This window comes from Anabrus simplex, chromosome 5, assembly GCF_040414725.1.
Source record: "Anabrus simplex isolate iqAnaSimp1 chromosome 5, ASM4041472v1, whole genome shotgun sequence".
Classification (NCBI taxonomy): Eukaryota; Metazoa; Arthropoda; class Insecta; order Orthoptera; family Tettigoniidae; genus Anabrus; species Anabrus simplex.
The window spans coordinates 420,108,664-420,125,610 of record NC_090269.1 but is presented as its reverse complement, the minus strand read 5'-3'; the positions used below and the strand labels follow the sequence as shown (position 1 = coordinate 420,125,610).

General features: G+C 44.2%; 1 protein-coding gene across 1 annotated transcript in view; it reads right to left on the bottom strand.

Annotated features, from left to right (window-relative positions):
* LOC136875032 (netrin-3) overlaps positions 1-2,903 on the bottom strand; it is a 222,953-nt gene extending 220,050 nt beyond the window's left edge. Inside the window, exon 1 of the mRNA XM_067148752.2 lies at positions 2,719-2,903. Within this exon, the coding sequence (XP_067004853.1) occupies positions 2,719-2,866 (148 nt within the window). The 5' untranslated portion in view covers positions 2,867-2,903. The remainder of the gene's footprint in view (positions 1-2,718) is intronic.
* Positions 2,904-16,947: the final 14,044 nt, after the last annotated feature.

Below are 16,947 nucleotides of genomic sequence, written 5' to 3'. Positions count from 1 at the left end.
ACCATTCATTTGGGGATATTCCTAGTTTTTTTTTCGATTTATCGTAACTCCTTATCTCCACCGTGGGTGTAGTCAAAGGATGTATTGCACCCCCAGCATATCGTATGAGGCTACTAAGAGGGGAGCAAACAATCTGTACTCGCTCTCTCGTCTGCTAAGCCCAAACCCACAACCATGATTCTCAGCCCTATAGTCCTAAAATTCTCACAGGGTACACTCCAAGACAGGGCATGACAAATCCCAGATGCAAAACCACCCGGACGTTTATAATTACCGGTAGTGGATTACAGTTAGTTACAACAAATTTCCCTCCAATTGGCATAAATCAATCATACAGAAGATATTTTATTATGACAAAGAAGAAATCCATATCTGAATACACTAGTCTGAAAATCTTCATTTGCTTACACAGTAGTTTTCTACTGGACCTACTTCCACCTATTTATTAAAGAGCAATCCAACGTGCCTCTTTTGTTTTGCGATCACACTTATCACTGGAGCAAACTCTGAAATTGGTGTATGTTGCAGAACGGTAGTTTTGCAGCCACGTCTTCATATATTTCTCAGGCTTAAATAGGTCAACTGGTGAGGCATTTGAATGTATGAACATACAGCTGGAGACTTAAGCAACGAACAGTAATGACCTTAAATAAGTGATGGCTGAACCTTTGATGTTCACGATTACAAGCGTAGCTGAAGAGTTAAAACTCACTGACAGAATGGCGAAATTAAAAAGTTAAGAAGACAAAGTATAAGGTATCCCTCAACTGGTATCATACGTCTGAAAGATGGCTGCCGAACTTTCTGGCCGCCATTCCCTCTCCTTGCTGGATCAGACTTCCTTCTCCCATTGTATACCTCCAGTTGGAGTGTTGGTTCCATGCAGTGAAGGTGGTGTGCCGTTCACTCTGACCTTAATTTTTTTCTTTTGCTACTTGCTTTACGTCCCACCGACACAGATAGGTCTTATGGCGACGATGGGATAGGAAAGGCCTAGGAGTGTGAGGGAAGCGGCCATGGCCTTAATTAAGGTACAGCCCCAGCATTTGCCTGGTGTGAAAATGGGAAACCGCGGAAAACCATTTTCACGGCTGCCGACAGTGGGGTTCGAACCCACTATCTCCCGGATGCAAGCTCACAGGTGAGCGCCCCTAACCGCACGGCCACCTCGCTCGGTCTGACCTTCATTAAAAGCGCGGCAAGTTCGCTGTGCCGTCTGGGAGACGTATGATGCCAGTTACGTGATTATTGTTCGTGAGCCCTGTTAACCAATATTTTGTGAATGTTATGGTTTAGTATAATATTATTATCAGACATAACGCTGTGTAATTAATTCGTGCAATGTGGAGCCACGACCGGGTCCATCTCAACAATCAGAACAGACTGATAATGTTGGAACGCAAACTAATTATTGTCAACGAGTTCTGAGAGCAAATTAACCAAACTTCGAAATAGGTTTAAAAGAAATTAGTACTAAAATGTTGGACGACAGTGACAGTGATCCGAATTACTAGACAGAAAATGATGATGAAACGGATTCAGAACAGGAAGCAGTTGATAATGTTGGAAGGGATGACACAGAAACAGGTGATCTAACATGCACGAATTTTGGACATCGAAATGTGAACTTATGTTTCGAGCTTTCCAGCAATTTGTTTATTTGACCAAATCTAGGTTATTTATAAAGGACTGACATAGCAGAGAATTAATCACTGAAAGTTGTGTTTCAAGATTTTTGAGAAAAATATGAAGGTGCAAATTTTTGGAGCTTCATTTTAATAATTAGGCATTTTCTTCTGGATTTGTGATTTTTCTCCTAAGTATTCCTGTGTCATATTTGAAAACATATGTTTCAAGTCATTCAGTTCAATAAACAAAAACCAAGTGAGAAATTATTGTATAATTTAATAAGAAATGTATAGCGTGTGACAGACACCGTGATACTAGTTACCTTACAAAAATATACGATCCCGGTTGAGAGGTATACCGAAGAAATCAGAAAGCATACTCTAATGAGTGGAGTTAACCAGAGGGCATATACCCGTGTTTACTTTCGACTTCAGATCTGATGATCCTACGCTTTTCAGTGAAGCAGATAAAATTCTTCTTCTTCTTCTTCTTCTTAATCTGTTTATCCTCCAGGGTCGGTTTTTCCCTCGGACTAAGCGAAGGATCCCACCTCTACCGCCTCAAGGGCAGTGTCCTGGAGTTTCAGACTTTGGAGCGTGGGATACAACTGGGGAGAATGACCACTACCTCGCCCAGGCGGCCTCACCTGCTATGCTGAACAGGGGCCTTGTGGAGAGATGGGGCGATTGGATGGGACAGGCAAGGAAGAGGGAAGGAAGCGGCCGTGGCCTTAAGTTAGGTACCATCCCGGCATTTGCCTGGAGGAGAAGTGGGAAACCACGGAAAACCACTTCCAGGATGGCTGAGGTGGGAATCGAACCCACCTCTACTCAGTTGACCTCCCGAGGCTGAGTGGACCCCGTTCCAGCCCTCGTACCACTTTTCAAATTTCGTGGCAGAGCCGGGAATCGAACCCGGACCTCCGGGGGTGGCAGCTAATCACGCTAACCACTACACCACAGAGGCGGACGAAGCAGAGAAAATTACGAATGCGAATTCTTTCTTTTATTCGCTAACCACGTTTTCTTAACCACATCAAAAGGACATTTCAGTAATAACTTGGATCACTTTGAGTAATGAACAACTTACCTTTGCAGGCCTTTCGATGAGAGATGGGCTTACTGGGGTCGCGGTAGTAGCCCTCTTTGCAGTAGTGACAGTGGCGGCCCGCCGTGAAGTGCCGACATTTGAGACACACCCCTCCGCTCACTCTCCCTGACAACTTGTACAGCTCCATGTTGAACCGACAGCGACGGGCGTGGAGGTTACAGTTGCATGCTGGAACAAACAAAGGTTACATGCTCATTAGTTGTTCGTTAAAACACTCATTTCAGTCACTGAGGACCTGATGTGGACAAAGGTGAAAGTGCCAGCAACATGTTCCCGAGCACCTACGGCCTTTGAAGTGCAAGTATACTACATCCAATACATTCATACAATTACATGACAATATTTAGCTTGTATAAATTTCATTTCTTTCATTAAGTGGCTTAGAAATGGGAAAATACGTGAGTGATAGCATATTGACACGATGGACACCACAAAAGAATTGCAGCTCGAGACGCTGGCACATTCAACCTTTCCCAACCAAACTCAGCTGAGCACATTGGACTGTGGCTCTACCTGTTGAACTTCCTACCAACTAAACTAACCACCTCAGGCACATACACAAGTTACCACCCTATGCGGCATTGCTAATATATCCCCTTATAAAAAAAAAATAACATTTTTCGGATTTCGGCACTTTCACCCTTTTCCATCTTTGGCTCTCAATTCAAATAAACCAAGTTACATTTCTCCCCACTTTAAATTCCTCTCGTGAAATCATTACGTTACCACACTACACGATATGATTTTTCTCTCACTATACAGTTACACCGTAGTCCATCTCTAGAGTGGCCAGAAACAACGTGAATCGGGTATATGAGCATTAGAGGGTTGGTCATGCTGATATTTGCAAATTTAGTAACACCGTCTCGCAAAGCCCATTTGAATTCGCCCGCGAATAGATCTGACTGGGTAAGTTCAGCAGATGATAACATGACAACGGCGCGTCATATGGAATTATTTTTTTCAAATTATTTATCAGTATGACCAACCCCACAACGCTCGTATACCCAATTAACGTTGTTTCTGACCACCCTATATAAGCGAGTTCGCCATACGGTTAGGGACGCCCAACTGTGAGTTTGCATTCCGGAGACAGTGGGCTTGAAACCCTGTGTCGTCGGCAGCCCTGAAGATGGTTTTCCATGTTTTCCAATTTCACACCAGGCAAATGCTGGGGCTTCCTTCCTTCCTTCCTTCCTTCCCTTTCCTAGGCCTTCCCTATCCCATCGTCGCTATAAGACCTATCTATGTCGGTGCGACGTAAAGCAAATAGCAAAAAAATTTCTATAATCGCTGCTGTCAAGTCATGGAGTTACCTTGCTGCCTACATTACGGATGTGACTTATCTATAACCTAAGTGCCATACATGAAAATAATTAAACTTAAGACACACATGGGTACAAGGAACCCGATTGCAAATTCTCGCCACTAACGGTAGTAAGATGGAAATAAAATAAGTCATTTATATTTTAAGAAATGTATGCAATTTGTCATTTAATACCGGTAGATATTTTTACACAATACTATTGGACCCGTGCCGCTCCGAAGCACTCCTTACAAACAAGTCAGATAACTCCTCCTGATATGCCTGCCGTAGTCATATTGTTTTGCCTGTCCTCTTCAATGGTTTTATGAACACTTAATACTGGTGTGCCTCCGTGGCTCAGACGGCAGCGCGTCGGCTTCTCACCGCTGGATACCGTGGTTCAAATCCCGGTCACTCCACGTGAGATTTGTGCTGGACAAAGCGGAGGCGAGACAGGGTTTTCTCCGGGTACTCCGGTTTTCCCTGTCATCTTTCATTCCAGCAACACTCTCCATTCTCATTTCATAGCATCTATCATTCATTAATGTAAATCACTTTGGGAGTGGCGACTCCATCATAATAACAGCCTGTATCTGATTCATTCATTACATCCCTGACCCGGCCAAAGACTGGTAAGCAGGTTGTAGGTTTTCATTTTCAATACCGGTGTATAATAACTGATTCACACGTAATGTAATTTCTAATAATTATCTCCATACAATATTCTCCGTGCTTCGACCATTCTTAAGATTTCCAAACGATCTTGCCCGAGATAGTGCAACATACAATTGGCCGTGGCTGAATGCTGCTTCGAGTAACGAGACTACCCACTTCTTTCAAGAGGTTGTCCCTGCGCTTTATTAATGGTCATACAGAAGCTAGTCGACTTGTTACCTCCCCGTCTGTACGTACCTAGACTGTTTCCTCTTAGCAGCATGGAAGTCAGGGCCTCTCAAACGCCCAAAATCTCACGCGTGCAAATCGAGGCGCAAGAGCTCCGTGCACTGTGCATCGGTTCCACTCGGTTCGGCTCGGACCAACGCTTCGTCTCTGGGCTACTCGGCTAAGCTCGGCTCAACTCGGCTCGGATTTGGAGCGCTACGGAGCAAGTGACAGGTATGGGGAAAGAGAGAGACAGCGCTATTGCTCCAAATCGAAGAGTGGGGGTCTGCACTCTGGGCAACCAAGCGAAGTCGTCTTTTGCACCGTGCACAGTGCATGCACCAGGCGCATGCACCCTGAGAGTTATTAGGAACGTTCTGATGGGAAGATCTGAGAATCAAAGAGTGTTTATCACAGAATAGTATTCTTCCATCATCAGAGGAAGTGTATACTCTCTGGCTTGACAGGTAGTAATCACAGATGGCTGCATGCAATAACATTACTAAGGATGAAAATCACATATATCAGAATATTAATGAAAGTGTTAGTCGCCTTGGCTGAATGGTCAGCGTTAAGGCCTTCGGTTCACACGGTCCCGGCTTCGATTCCAGGCCTGGTCGGGGATTTTAATCGCGTCTGATTTATTCTTCTGGCTCGGGGACTGGCTGCTTGTGTTTGTCGCAACACTTTCCTCTTCATATTCATACAACACACCACACTACCAACCACCACAGAAATACGCAATAGTGATTACCTCCCTCTATATAGAGTTGGCGTCGGGAAGGGCATCCGCCCGTAAAATAGGTTCAAATCCACATGTCCGACACAGTTCGCACCCACGACCCCACACGCGATAGACAAAGAAGACCAATGAATGAGTTAGTCACTTAGCAACCTGCTAAGTAGAGAATGTATTGCGGGTGAGGGTAAGCCTTCGCCTGCAATTACTGGAGTGATTATTTAATGATCTGATTTCATGATTACTCAAAGTTGGCTGTACTTAGAGACCTCTTAATGTATCATGATTCACGAGCAGGTAATTCCGGGGAGAATAAAATAGAAATGAATCAAACTGGTCCAGTAGAACGGACAGAAGGATTTGCCAAAGCTGTTTTTAGTAAACTCTTTTAATTTATATAGATTATTTTTAAATATTCCTTTATGGCTGTCAGAAAATGAAATTCAAAAATATGTATGCTAATAAAACTGTCTCTTTTGAAAACATATGCCATTCTTAAAGCAATTCTTTACTGATTTAGAGTATTATAATAATAATTTCGTGTGGCCATTTCTAGCCGAGTGCAGCCCTTGTAAGGCAGACCCTCCGATGAGGGTGGGCGGCATCTGCCTTGTGTAGGTAACTGCGTGTTGTTATGGTGGAGGATAGTGTTAAGTGTGGTGTGTGAGTTACAGGAATGTTGGGGACAGCACAAACACCCAGTCCCCGGGCCATAGGAATTAACCAATTAAGGTTAAAATCCCCGACCCGGCCGGGAATCGAACCCGGGACCCTGTGAACCGAAGGCCAGTACGGTGACCATTCAGCCAACGAGTCGGACACTGATTTGGAGTAAAATATTGTGATGATTACCTTTATTCTCCTGTTAAATAAAGAATGAAAAACCGTGCTCGTGGTTGTGTGGTTTGGGTCACGTAGCTATCAGCTTGCATTAGGGAGATAGTGGGTTCGAAGAACCCTATTGTCGGCAGCCTAAAGATGGTTTTCCGTGGTTTCCCAATTTTACACCATGCTTATCCGGGAACTGTACCTTAATTAAAGCTGTGGGCGCTTCCTTCTTACTCCTAGCCCTTCCCTATCCCATCGTCGCCATAAAACCTATCTGTTTCGGTGCGACGTAAAGCAACTTGTAAAAAAACAATGAAAAGTACTTCACTCTTCAATTATAACAGTGACATGTTCGTTGATGTTCACTGGCAGGTACTGAAAAAAATATGCAAATAATAACAGTTGCTATTTTTTATTTGTTTGCTGTAGGAATCTAGTTGACACAACATCTCTGTCATAAAATTTTATTATCTATTAACATTCAAAGTAGCCTATTCTTCTGGATACACTACATAACATTTACCAAAGTGCAATGTCTTTCTGTAGCCACCGTGGCTCAGGCGGCAGCGCGCCGATCCCTCACAGCTGGTTTCCGTGGTTCAAATCCCAGTCACTTCATATGAAATTTGTGCTGGACAAAGCGGAGGTGGATTAGGTTACTCCGGTTTTCCCTTTCCTCCTCCATTCAAGCAACACTATCCCATATCATTTCATCTGTCAGTCGTTAATCATTGCCTCAGAGGAGTGCGACAGGCTTTGGGAGCCGGCACAGTTCATATCCTCGCCACTAGATGGGGGCTTCATTCATTCCATTCCTGACTCGGTCGAATGACTGGAAAAATGCTGAGGATTTTCAATAGCTTGTAGCAGAGGCGACCGCTCTAACGTGACACTGTCACCTTTCAGCAGGTCTAGAAGCGGGGTTACGCCCCGAGACCACCTTTGCTTGCCGTGCAAGTCTGGGACCTAACCTAACCTTGTCACTGCCAATGTCACTTTTTGTCACTTTATACGAGGGTCCAGGCCAATCTCTGTCAATGTTCGGAGCGGGCGAGGTATTAATTCATGTTTTGTCCACTCTCGAAGACTCCGCTGTGCCGCGTCGTCACCTAAGCCCTAACTACATTGGCAAGTATTGCTTATTGCATTGTGACGTCGTCCGAGCCGCGCCACGTTGGAGACCCACTAGACAGAAATAAAGAGATCGAGAGCGAAGCGCATTTTAGAAAGGAAGAGAGTAAGCAGAGATTGAAGGAACTTACTAAGAAACTGACTATAGCAAAAAAGAGTGACATCAAACTAATCGTAATGAGTGTTTATGGATTGTAGTAAGGTTGTAGTCCGCCTCTGTGGTGTAGTGGTTAGTGTGATTAGCTGCCACCCCCGGAGGCCCTGGTTCGATTCCCGGCTCGGGCACGAAATTTGAAAAGTGGTACGAGGGCTGGAACGGGGTCCACTCAGCCTCGGGAGGTCAACTGAGTAGAAGTGGGTTCGTTCCCACCTCAGCCATCCTGGAAGTGGTTTTCTGTGGTTTCCCACTTCTCCTCCAGGCAAATGCCGGGATGGTACCTAACTTCAGGCCACGGCTGCTTCCTTCCCTCTTCCTTGTCTATCCCTCCTATCTTCCCATCCCCACGCAAGGCGCCTGTTCAGCATAGCAGGTGAGGCCGCCTAGGCGAGGTACTGGTCATCCTCCCCAGTTGTATCCCCGGCTCAATGTCTCACGCTCCAGGACACTGCCCTTGAGGCGGTAGAGGTGGGATCCCTCGCTGAGTCCGAGGGAATAAGCCAACCCTGGAGGGTAAGCAGATTAAGAAAGAAAGAAAGAAAGAAACAAAGAAAGAAAGAAAGAAAAAGAAAGTAAGGTTGTAAAGCAGAGAGGTACTGGTCACCTCCCCAGTTGTATCCCCCGACCCAATGTCTCACGCTCCAGGACACTGCCTTTGAGGCGGTAGAGGTGGGATCCCTCGCTGAGTCCGAGGGAAAAACCAACCCTGGAGGGTAAGCAGATTAAGAAAGAAAGAAAGAAAGAAAGAAAAAAAGGAAGGTTTTAAAGCAGAGGGCGTAAGCTAGTAGTTGGCTCAACCTACACTATTGTAAGCCGTTGTGTTAAGCACCGGTAATACTTAAGTTGTGTGTGAGTTTGTGTATGATGATGCTGGATTTAGAATGTTAAACTTGGTAGTAATTCTTGTAACATTCTCTTCCCATGGAATTGCTTGTCGTTCTCTTATAGTAGTAGTTGTTGTTGTTATTGTGTAATTATTATGTTTCAATTTACCTCATTAACACATTGCCACCGGAATATTTCCCAGTTGCTTTGTATTTGTTAATCATAAAAGTTTTTAAAAATCTGTGGTAAGACCCAAAGTACCGTATAGTGTGGTTGCAGTGTATGGGTCCCTCACTAGGTTATTTTCATACGAGAACTGGAAAACATCCAAAGAAAAGCAGCATGATTTGTTCTGGTTGATTTCCGACAAAAGTGTAGTGTTATGATATGAATACTGTATGTTGCAAAATTTGGGCTGGGAAGACCTGGGAGTAAAGAGACGACCTGTTTGAGTATGCGGTACGTTCCGAGCTGTCAGTGGAGTGATGGCATGGAATGACATTACTAGACGAATAAGTATGAGGGTTTTTTTTAAAGTGGGAAAGATCATAACATGAAGATAAACTCGGAATTCAAGAGGATAAATTGGGGCAAATATTCATTTAGTCTATAGGAAGAGGAGTTAGGGATTGTAATAATTCACCAAGGGAGATATTCAGTACAATTTCCGAGTACTTTGAAAATATTTAAGAAAAGGCTAGGGAAATAATTAATAGGAAATCTGCCACCTGGGCTACAGTCCTAATTGCAGACCAATGGTGACTGACTGACTGATTGATTGATTGATTGATTGATTGATTGATTGATTGATTGATTGATTGATGTATAACCTACCTTTAGCGTACGGAACATTTACCTAAACATGCTTCTGCAGTAATCTAATCTTATCTAATCTACTTAAGCCGGACAGAGTGGCTCAGGCGGTTGAAGCGCTGGCCTTCTGAGCCCAACTTTGCACATTCGATCCTGCCTCATTCCGGTGGTATTTGAAGGTGCTCAAACACGTCGACCTGCGGGACAATATTTCGGTACCTCGGTGTCTCCGAAAACCGTCAACAGTAGTTAGTGGGAGGTATAACAAATAATATTATCGTTATTTAATATACTTCCCTTTGAGCAAACGCGAAATAATAATACTCGTATGGCATCAGGTACCGTGTGCACACATTTTAATTCTACACTATCTGGATGTCTGCTTGTCAATTTCGACGTTCCATTTTACTCTAGGCCTACTAGATGGCAGACAGAGGAAGCCGAATCTCTCTTGGGCCTCTTTGGCTCAGATTTTAATGAATTTTGTCGGGTGAACACCAAATGTGTTACCAGAGATCTGTTACATGCCGAAAATGTACTACATGGAGTGTCGAATGGATTTTTTCTCCGCCCTTCAAAAATCCGACTACCTCTGCCAAGTTTGAACCCGCTATCTTGGGATCCGAAGGCCGACTCCCTACCACTGATCCACAGAGGCAAACGTAAGGTAAGTATTAACAGTAACATAATAACGTTACGCGGTCTGTTTAAGATTCTCCTTCAGTATTTCCCTATTAAAAAAGACATCCACCGAGCACGATTTTCCTTAAAGAACTGGGTGATATTCACGTGTCTCTGTTAAAAAGTACGAGCGGGAAGAAGCAATCAGATCACCTAATAGACTGTAGTGTCAACAGAGGAAGGCGCCTACCTAATTACTCGCTAACTACGATCTGGTTTTTAAACTCTGGAATTTCTTTAGCCAGAGGTTACGGAAGTGGGTCATTATACTCTCTGACAAGACCAAACATTTCTAATACGTTTATCGATAATCGTTTGATAATCGCACGAGAGCAGTCGTCCTGAATGAATAACAAACAAACTAGAGACTAGTGACACTTCGCATTTACACTAGATCTTGCGACACTGTTCAGAGAGTTCAATAGTAATAATAAATCCGCAAGGATTCTACGCTTGACAGTGTATTATTTTAAATAAAAATGGGAGCTCCAAGAACTCGAGAAGAAGGAAAGGAAGTTTCTGAGGAAAGTTCTGGGATCGCAGAAGACTACTGATGGGAGAAATGATGAGCGCTACAAATACACTGAAGAGATCGCGGACACAATGCGGAAACGAAGGCTGAAGTTCTACCGACACATACTGTACTAAGAATGGATGAAAAACGAAATGATATTCAGATACATCAGGGGATTAAAGGCCACCTTCAAGTGGGTAGAAGAGGTCAAGGGGGACTCAGTACATGATGGAATGACGCTAGAGATGATCCACAATAGAAGACAGTTCAGAAGAACAGTCGACAGTCTAAAGGGAAACCACGGAATAGGAGACCCAGACGGATCATATCCGAAGAGAGAAAGATGAAAATCAAAAGTAAGAAGAGGTTCTGGGAAGAGAGAAGAGAAGAGAAGAGAAGAGAAGAGAAGAGAAGAAGAGAGGAGAAGAGAAGAGAAAAGAGAAGAGAAGAGAAGAGAAGAGAAGAGAAGAGAAGAGAAGAGAAGAAAGGCCAAGAAGCCGTAAGTTCTATGCCGTCCATAGATAGCCAAATTCGGAAAAATAAATAAATAAATAAATAAATAAATAAATAAATAAATAAATAAATAAATAAATAAATAAATAAATAAATAAATAAATAAATAAATAAATAAATAAATAAATAAATGTCCGCCTCTGTGGTGTAGTGGTTAGTGTGATTAGCTGCCACCCCGGAGGCCCGAGTTCGATTCCCGGCTTTGCCACGAAATTTGAAAAGTGGTACGAGGACTGGAACGGGGTCCACTCAGCCTCGGAAGGTCAACTGAGTAGAGGTGGGTTCGATTCCCTCCTCAGCCAGCCTGGAAGTAGTTTTCCGTGGTTTCCCACTTCTCCTCCAGGCAAATACCGGGATGGTACCCAACTTCAGGCCACGACCGCTTCCTTCACCCTTCCTTGTCTATCTTTTCCAATCTTCCTATCCTCCGCCAAGACCCTGTTCAGCATAGCAGGTGAGGCCACCTGGGCGAGGTACTGGTCATCCTCCCCAGTTGTATCCCCCGATCCAATTGTCTCACGATCCAGGACACTGCCCTTGCGGCGGTAGAGGTGGGATTCCTAGCTGAGTTCGAGGGAAAACCAACCCTGGGCGGTAAACAGATTAATAATAATAATAATAATAATAATAATAATAATAATAATAATAATAATAATAATCTGCCACTTCTCCCACACCTGTGGGGTAGCGGGTGCTAACTGTGCCGCACAAGTGGATTTGGCTGAGTTTTATCACCGGATGCCCTTCCGACGCTTACCTTATGTGGAGAGATGTATTCACTATTGCGTGCTGGTTGGTAGTGTGGTGTGTTGTCTGAATATGAAGAGGAGAGTGATGGGACAGACACAAACACTCAGTCCGCGAACCAGAAGCGATTAAAATTACCGACTCGACCGGGAATCATTCAGCCAAGCAGTTGGACAATAATAATATAATTATATTTTAATATTTGCTTTACGTCGCACCGACACAGATAGGTCTTATGCCGACGATGGGATAGGAAAGGCCTTGGAGTTGAAAGATAGCAGCCCCAGTACTTGCCTGGTGGAAAAAGATAGGAAACCACGAGAAACCATCTTAATGTTTGCCGATGGTAGGGTTTGAACCCACTATCTCCCAAATGCAAGCTCACAGCTGCGCGACCCTAACCGCACGGCCAACTCGTCCGGTAATAATAATAATAATAATAATAATAATAATAATAATAATAATAATAATAATAATAATAATAATTTAGTATCATTTAGCCGGCCCCGTGGTGTAGGGGTAGCGTGCCTGCCTCTTACCCAGAGGCCCCCGGGTTCGATTCCCGGCCAGGTCAGGGATTTTTACCTGGACCTGAGGGCTGGTTCGATGTCCACTCAGCCTACGTGATTAGAATTGAGGAGCTATCTGACTGTGAGATCGCGACCCCGGTATAGAAAGCCAGGAATAACGGCCGAGAGGATTCGTCGTGCTGACCACACGGCACCTCGTAATCTGCAGGCCTTCGGGCTGAGCAGCGGTCGCTTGGTAGGGCAAGGGCAAGGCCCTTCAAGGGCTGTAGTGCCATGGGGTTTGGTTTGGTTAGTATCATTTAAATTACTATACATTTTAGGAGTCGCTGGGATGTTCCGCAGAAGCTCTGTAACTTACTAGAAGCCAATAGTCAATTACGGTCACAGTGAGGCGATCAACCAAATGTTAGGCTCCTTTGAGTAACAATCATCGACACAGTTTAGGCATTTTTTTTTTTTTTTTTTTTTTGCTAGGGGCTTTACGTCGCACCGACACAGATAGGTCTTATGGCGACGATGGGAGAGGAAAGGCCTAGGAGTTGGAAGGAAGCGGCCGTGGCCTTAATTAAGGTACAGCCCCAGCATTTGCCTGGTGTGAAAATGGGAAACCACGGAAAACCATCTTCAGGGCTGCCGATAGTGGGATTCGAACCTACTATCTCCCGGATGCAAGCTCACAGCCGCGCGCCTCTACGCGCACGGCCAACTCGCCCGGTAGGCATATTTTAATGCCATTACTATCGGCCAGGGTCAGACCTGGGAATAGTGTGGTGGTGTGGTCGATACTCTAATACACAAGCACAAGAAACTCGTGTGTTTTCTCATGAGAGAATATCCGAGACTCACCCACGTCTGGCACAGTCCCGTGTTATCATGTAGCGTGGCGGTTGTTAAAGCGGCTGTGAAAGGCGGGGCACTAGGTTCGAGCCTCGAGGCACCGCGTGACGCACTCCACTTGTTACACCATTGTCTGAGCAACTCTGCCATTTTATGCCCCTCTTTTCGTGCTCTTGTTTCGAGCTGCACCCTTTCTCATTCCTTGTCTGGAACACAGGAACGTACTCTAGCAAAACATCGTATGACAGGTTGGTGCATTTGGTTATTTAAGCATGTTTTATATAAATTATTTTGGTATTTGCTTTACGTCGTACCGACACAGCTAGGTCTTATGGCGACGATGGGATAGGGAAGGCCTAGGAGTGGGAAGGAAGCGGCCGTGGCATTAATTAAGGTACAGCTCCAGCATTTGACTGGTGTGAAAATGGAAAACTACGGAAAACCATCTTCAGGGCTGCCGACAATGGGATTCGAACCCACTATCTCCCATATACAAGCTTACAACTTGCCCGGTTTTTATATAAGCAAAAGCGGACTGTGTAATAATAATAATAATAATAATAATAGCGACCGTGTTGGCCATGCGGTTAGGGTTGCGTAGCTGTGCCCTTTCATTCGAGAGATGGTGGGTTCGAATTGCATCGTCGGTAGCCCTGAAGATGGCTCAACCCCCTCCCCCTGTGAAGAAAACATATTTTTATTCCATTTTAGCCACCTGTAACAAGGAATCATAGGAATTATTTAAAATAGCAATTTGTCCGACTCCTTGGCTGAATGGTCAGCGTTGAGGCTAACGGTTCAGAGGTTCCCGGTTCGATTCCCGGCCGGGTCGGTGATTTTAATCACGTCTGATTAATTCCTTTGGCCGGGGGACTGGATATTTGTGTTTGTCCCAACACTTTCCTCTTCATATTCCGACAACACACTACACTACCAACCACCACAGAAACACGCAATAGTAGTTACATTCCGCCATAGAGGGTTGGCGTCAGGAAGGGCATCAGGTCATAAAACATGGTAAAATCCACATGTGCGTCACAGTTCGCACTCGCGACCCCACAGATGTGGGAAAAGCGGAGGAAGGAGAATAATAATAATAATAATAATAATAATAATAATAATAATTTAAAATAGCAATTTGCACAAGCCCTGTTGTCTTATCAGCTAATTATTAACAAAATTATTAAAGGAAATACGCATAATATGTCGTCCGTCACGACTAACTGATTTGTATAGCGCCACAGCAAGTAGTAGAGAGTTTGCATGTGCTGTGAGGAAGAGTAACAGGGATGTGTCTTTTTTCCAAGGACAAGGACATTGACGTATGGTTCACCCGCTTGCCGCACGCATTCCTCAGAATTAGAGTAGGTGAGACTTTATCTGACCTTGTAATAATTAAGAGGGAAATTGCTCAAGGAAGGTTTATTTTTTTTTTTTTTTTTTGCTAGGGGCTTTACGTCGCACCGACATAGATAGGTCTTATGGCGACGATGGGATAGGAAAGGCCTAGGAGTTGGAAGGAAGCGGCCGTGGCCTTAATTCAAGGAAGTTTTATTGGACCTTTATGTTTTCTTACATATATATAAATGATACGAGTAAAGAAGTGGAATCAGAGGTAAGGCTTTTTTGCGGATGATGTTATTCTGTTTAGTGTAATAAATAAGTTACATGATTGTGAGCAACAGCAAAATGACCTCGATAATGTTGTCATTAGGACAGTAGGCAATGGTATGATGATGAACGGAGTTAAATGTTGTGAGTTTCACAAATATGAAAAATCCTCCCACTTTTAATTACTGCGTTGGTGGGGTGAAAGTTTCTTTTGGGGATCATTTTGTAAGTTTCGTATATATCTAGGTGTTAATATGAGGAAAGATTTTCATCGGGGTAATCACATAAATGGGATTGCAAATCAAGGATACAGATCTCTGCACATGGTTATGAGGGTGTTTAGGGGTTGTAGTAAGGATGTAAAGAGGAGGGCATATCTCTTGTAAGACCCCAACTAGAGTATGGTTCCCGTGTATGGGACCCTCACCAGGATTACTTGATTCAAGTACTGGAAAATATCCAAGGAAAAGCAGCTCGATTTGTTCTGGGTGATTTTCGACAAAAGAGTAGCGTTACAAAAATGTTGCAAAGTTTGGACATTGTCTGACCATCCATCCTTCCATAGTTTACATCACAGCCTGCACGGTTGCTAGGTAACATTGTCTGCCCATCCATCCATACCTTACATCACAGCCTGCACGGTTGCTAGGTAACATTGTCTGCCCATCCATCCATACCTTACATCACAACCTGCACGGTTGCTATGTAACACTGTCTGACCAACCATCCATACCTTACATCACAGCCTGCACGTTTGCTATGTAACACTGTCTGACCAACCATCCATACCTTACATCACAGCCTGCACGGTTGCTATGTAACATTGTCTCGCCATCCATTCATACCTTACATCACAGCCTGCACGGTTGCTATGTAACACTGTCTGACCAACCATCCATACCTTACATCACAGCCTGCACGGTTGCTATGTAACACTGTCTGACCAACCAACCATCCATACCTTACATCACAGCCTGCACGGTTGCTATGTAACACTGTCTGACCAACCAACCATCCATACCTTACATCACAGCCTGCACGGTTGCTAGGTAACACTGTCTGACCAACCAACCATCCATACCTTACATCACAGCCTGCACGGTTGCTATGTAACACTGTCTGACCAACCAACCATCCATACCTTACATCACAGCCTGCACGGTTGCTATGTAACACTGTCTGACCAACCATCCATACCTTACATCACAGCCTGCACGGTTGCTAGGTAACACTGTCTGACCAACCAACCATCCATACCTTACATCACAGCCTGCACGGTTGCTAGGTAACACTGTCTGACCAACCATCCATACCTTACATAACAGCCTGCATGGTTGCAATAGATACACTTTCGTCACACATTTTGTCACGGTATGTTACACAAATTTTCGGATGACCCCCAGCCATAAGACATATTAATGTAAAAATCTTCTTCTTCTTATTCTTCTTCTTCTTCTTCTTCTGAAGGGCTAACAGCACAAATCCTTGGACGTGGATCATCCTTCGAGCGTTTGAGAGGAATTCCTCATAAAATCAAGACTTACTGGAATGTCCGTTAGAGATTTTCTTTGCAGTGTTCATTAACAGCCGTAGTTGTGATAGGTAACTCGCAAGGACCACGCATTTCTGTGGGAGTGGGTCGTTCTGCTTGCGAGCAGGTGAGTCACGTCAGGCGCACCTGCAATTCACAGCCACTAATAAAATAATGCTTTTATTTCCCGTGCAAAGAGTCATGGGAGTGACCGGTAACTTGAATGGGGGAGCCGAATGAAACGCGAACCGCAGACTAAAAAAAATAATTCGAAACCTGTGTACGGTAATATGTTGGGAGCAATACCACCCCCAGAGATCTCTGGTATCCGTTTCTTTCTACTGTTAGCTGCAGTCTCATTCAGTACTGTGGATGATATTAATTAATAATAGGTGCAGAAATTAATTGCTCATCACATGCATTTAGGTCAGTCATTCAAGGGCAGATTCCCTATCAATAGTTCATCTAGTGTTTCCTTCAGTGGCGGCGATTGGGAAAGAAGACGGGGGTGGTTAGAAAAAGTATCCGGGTTTGAGATATACAGTATAGCGGACGGGGAGGTG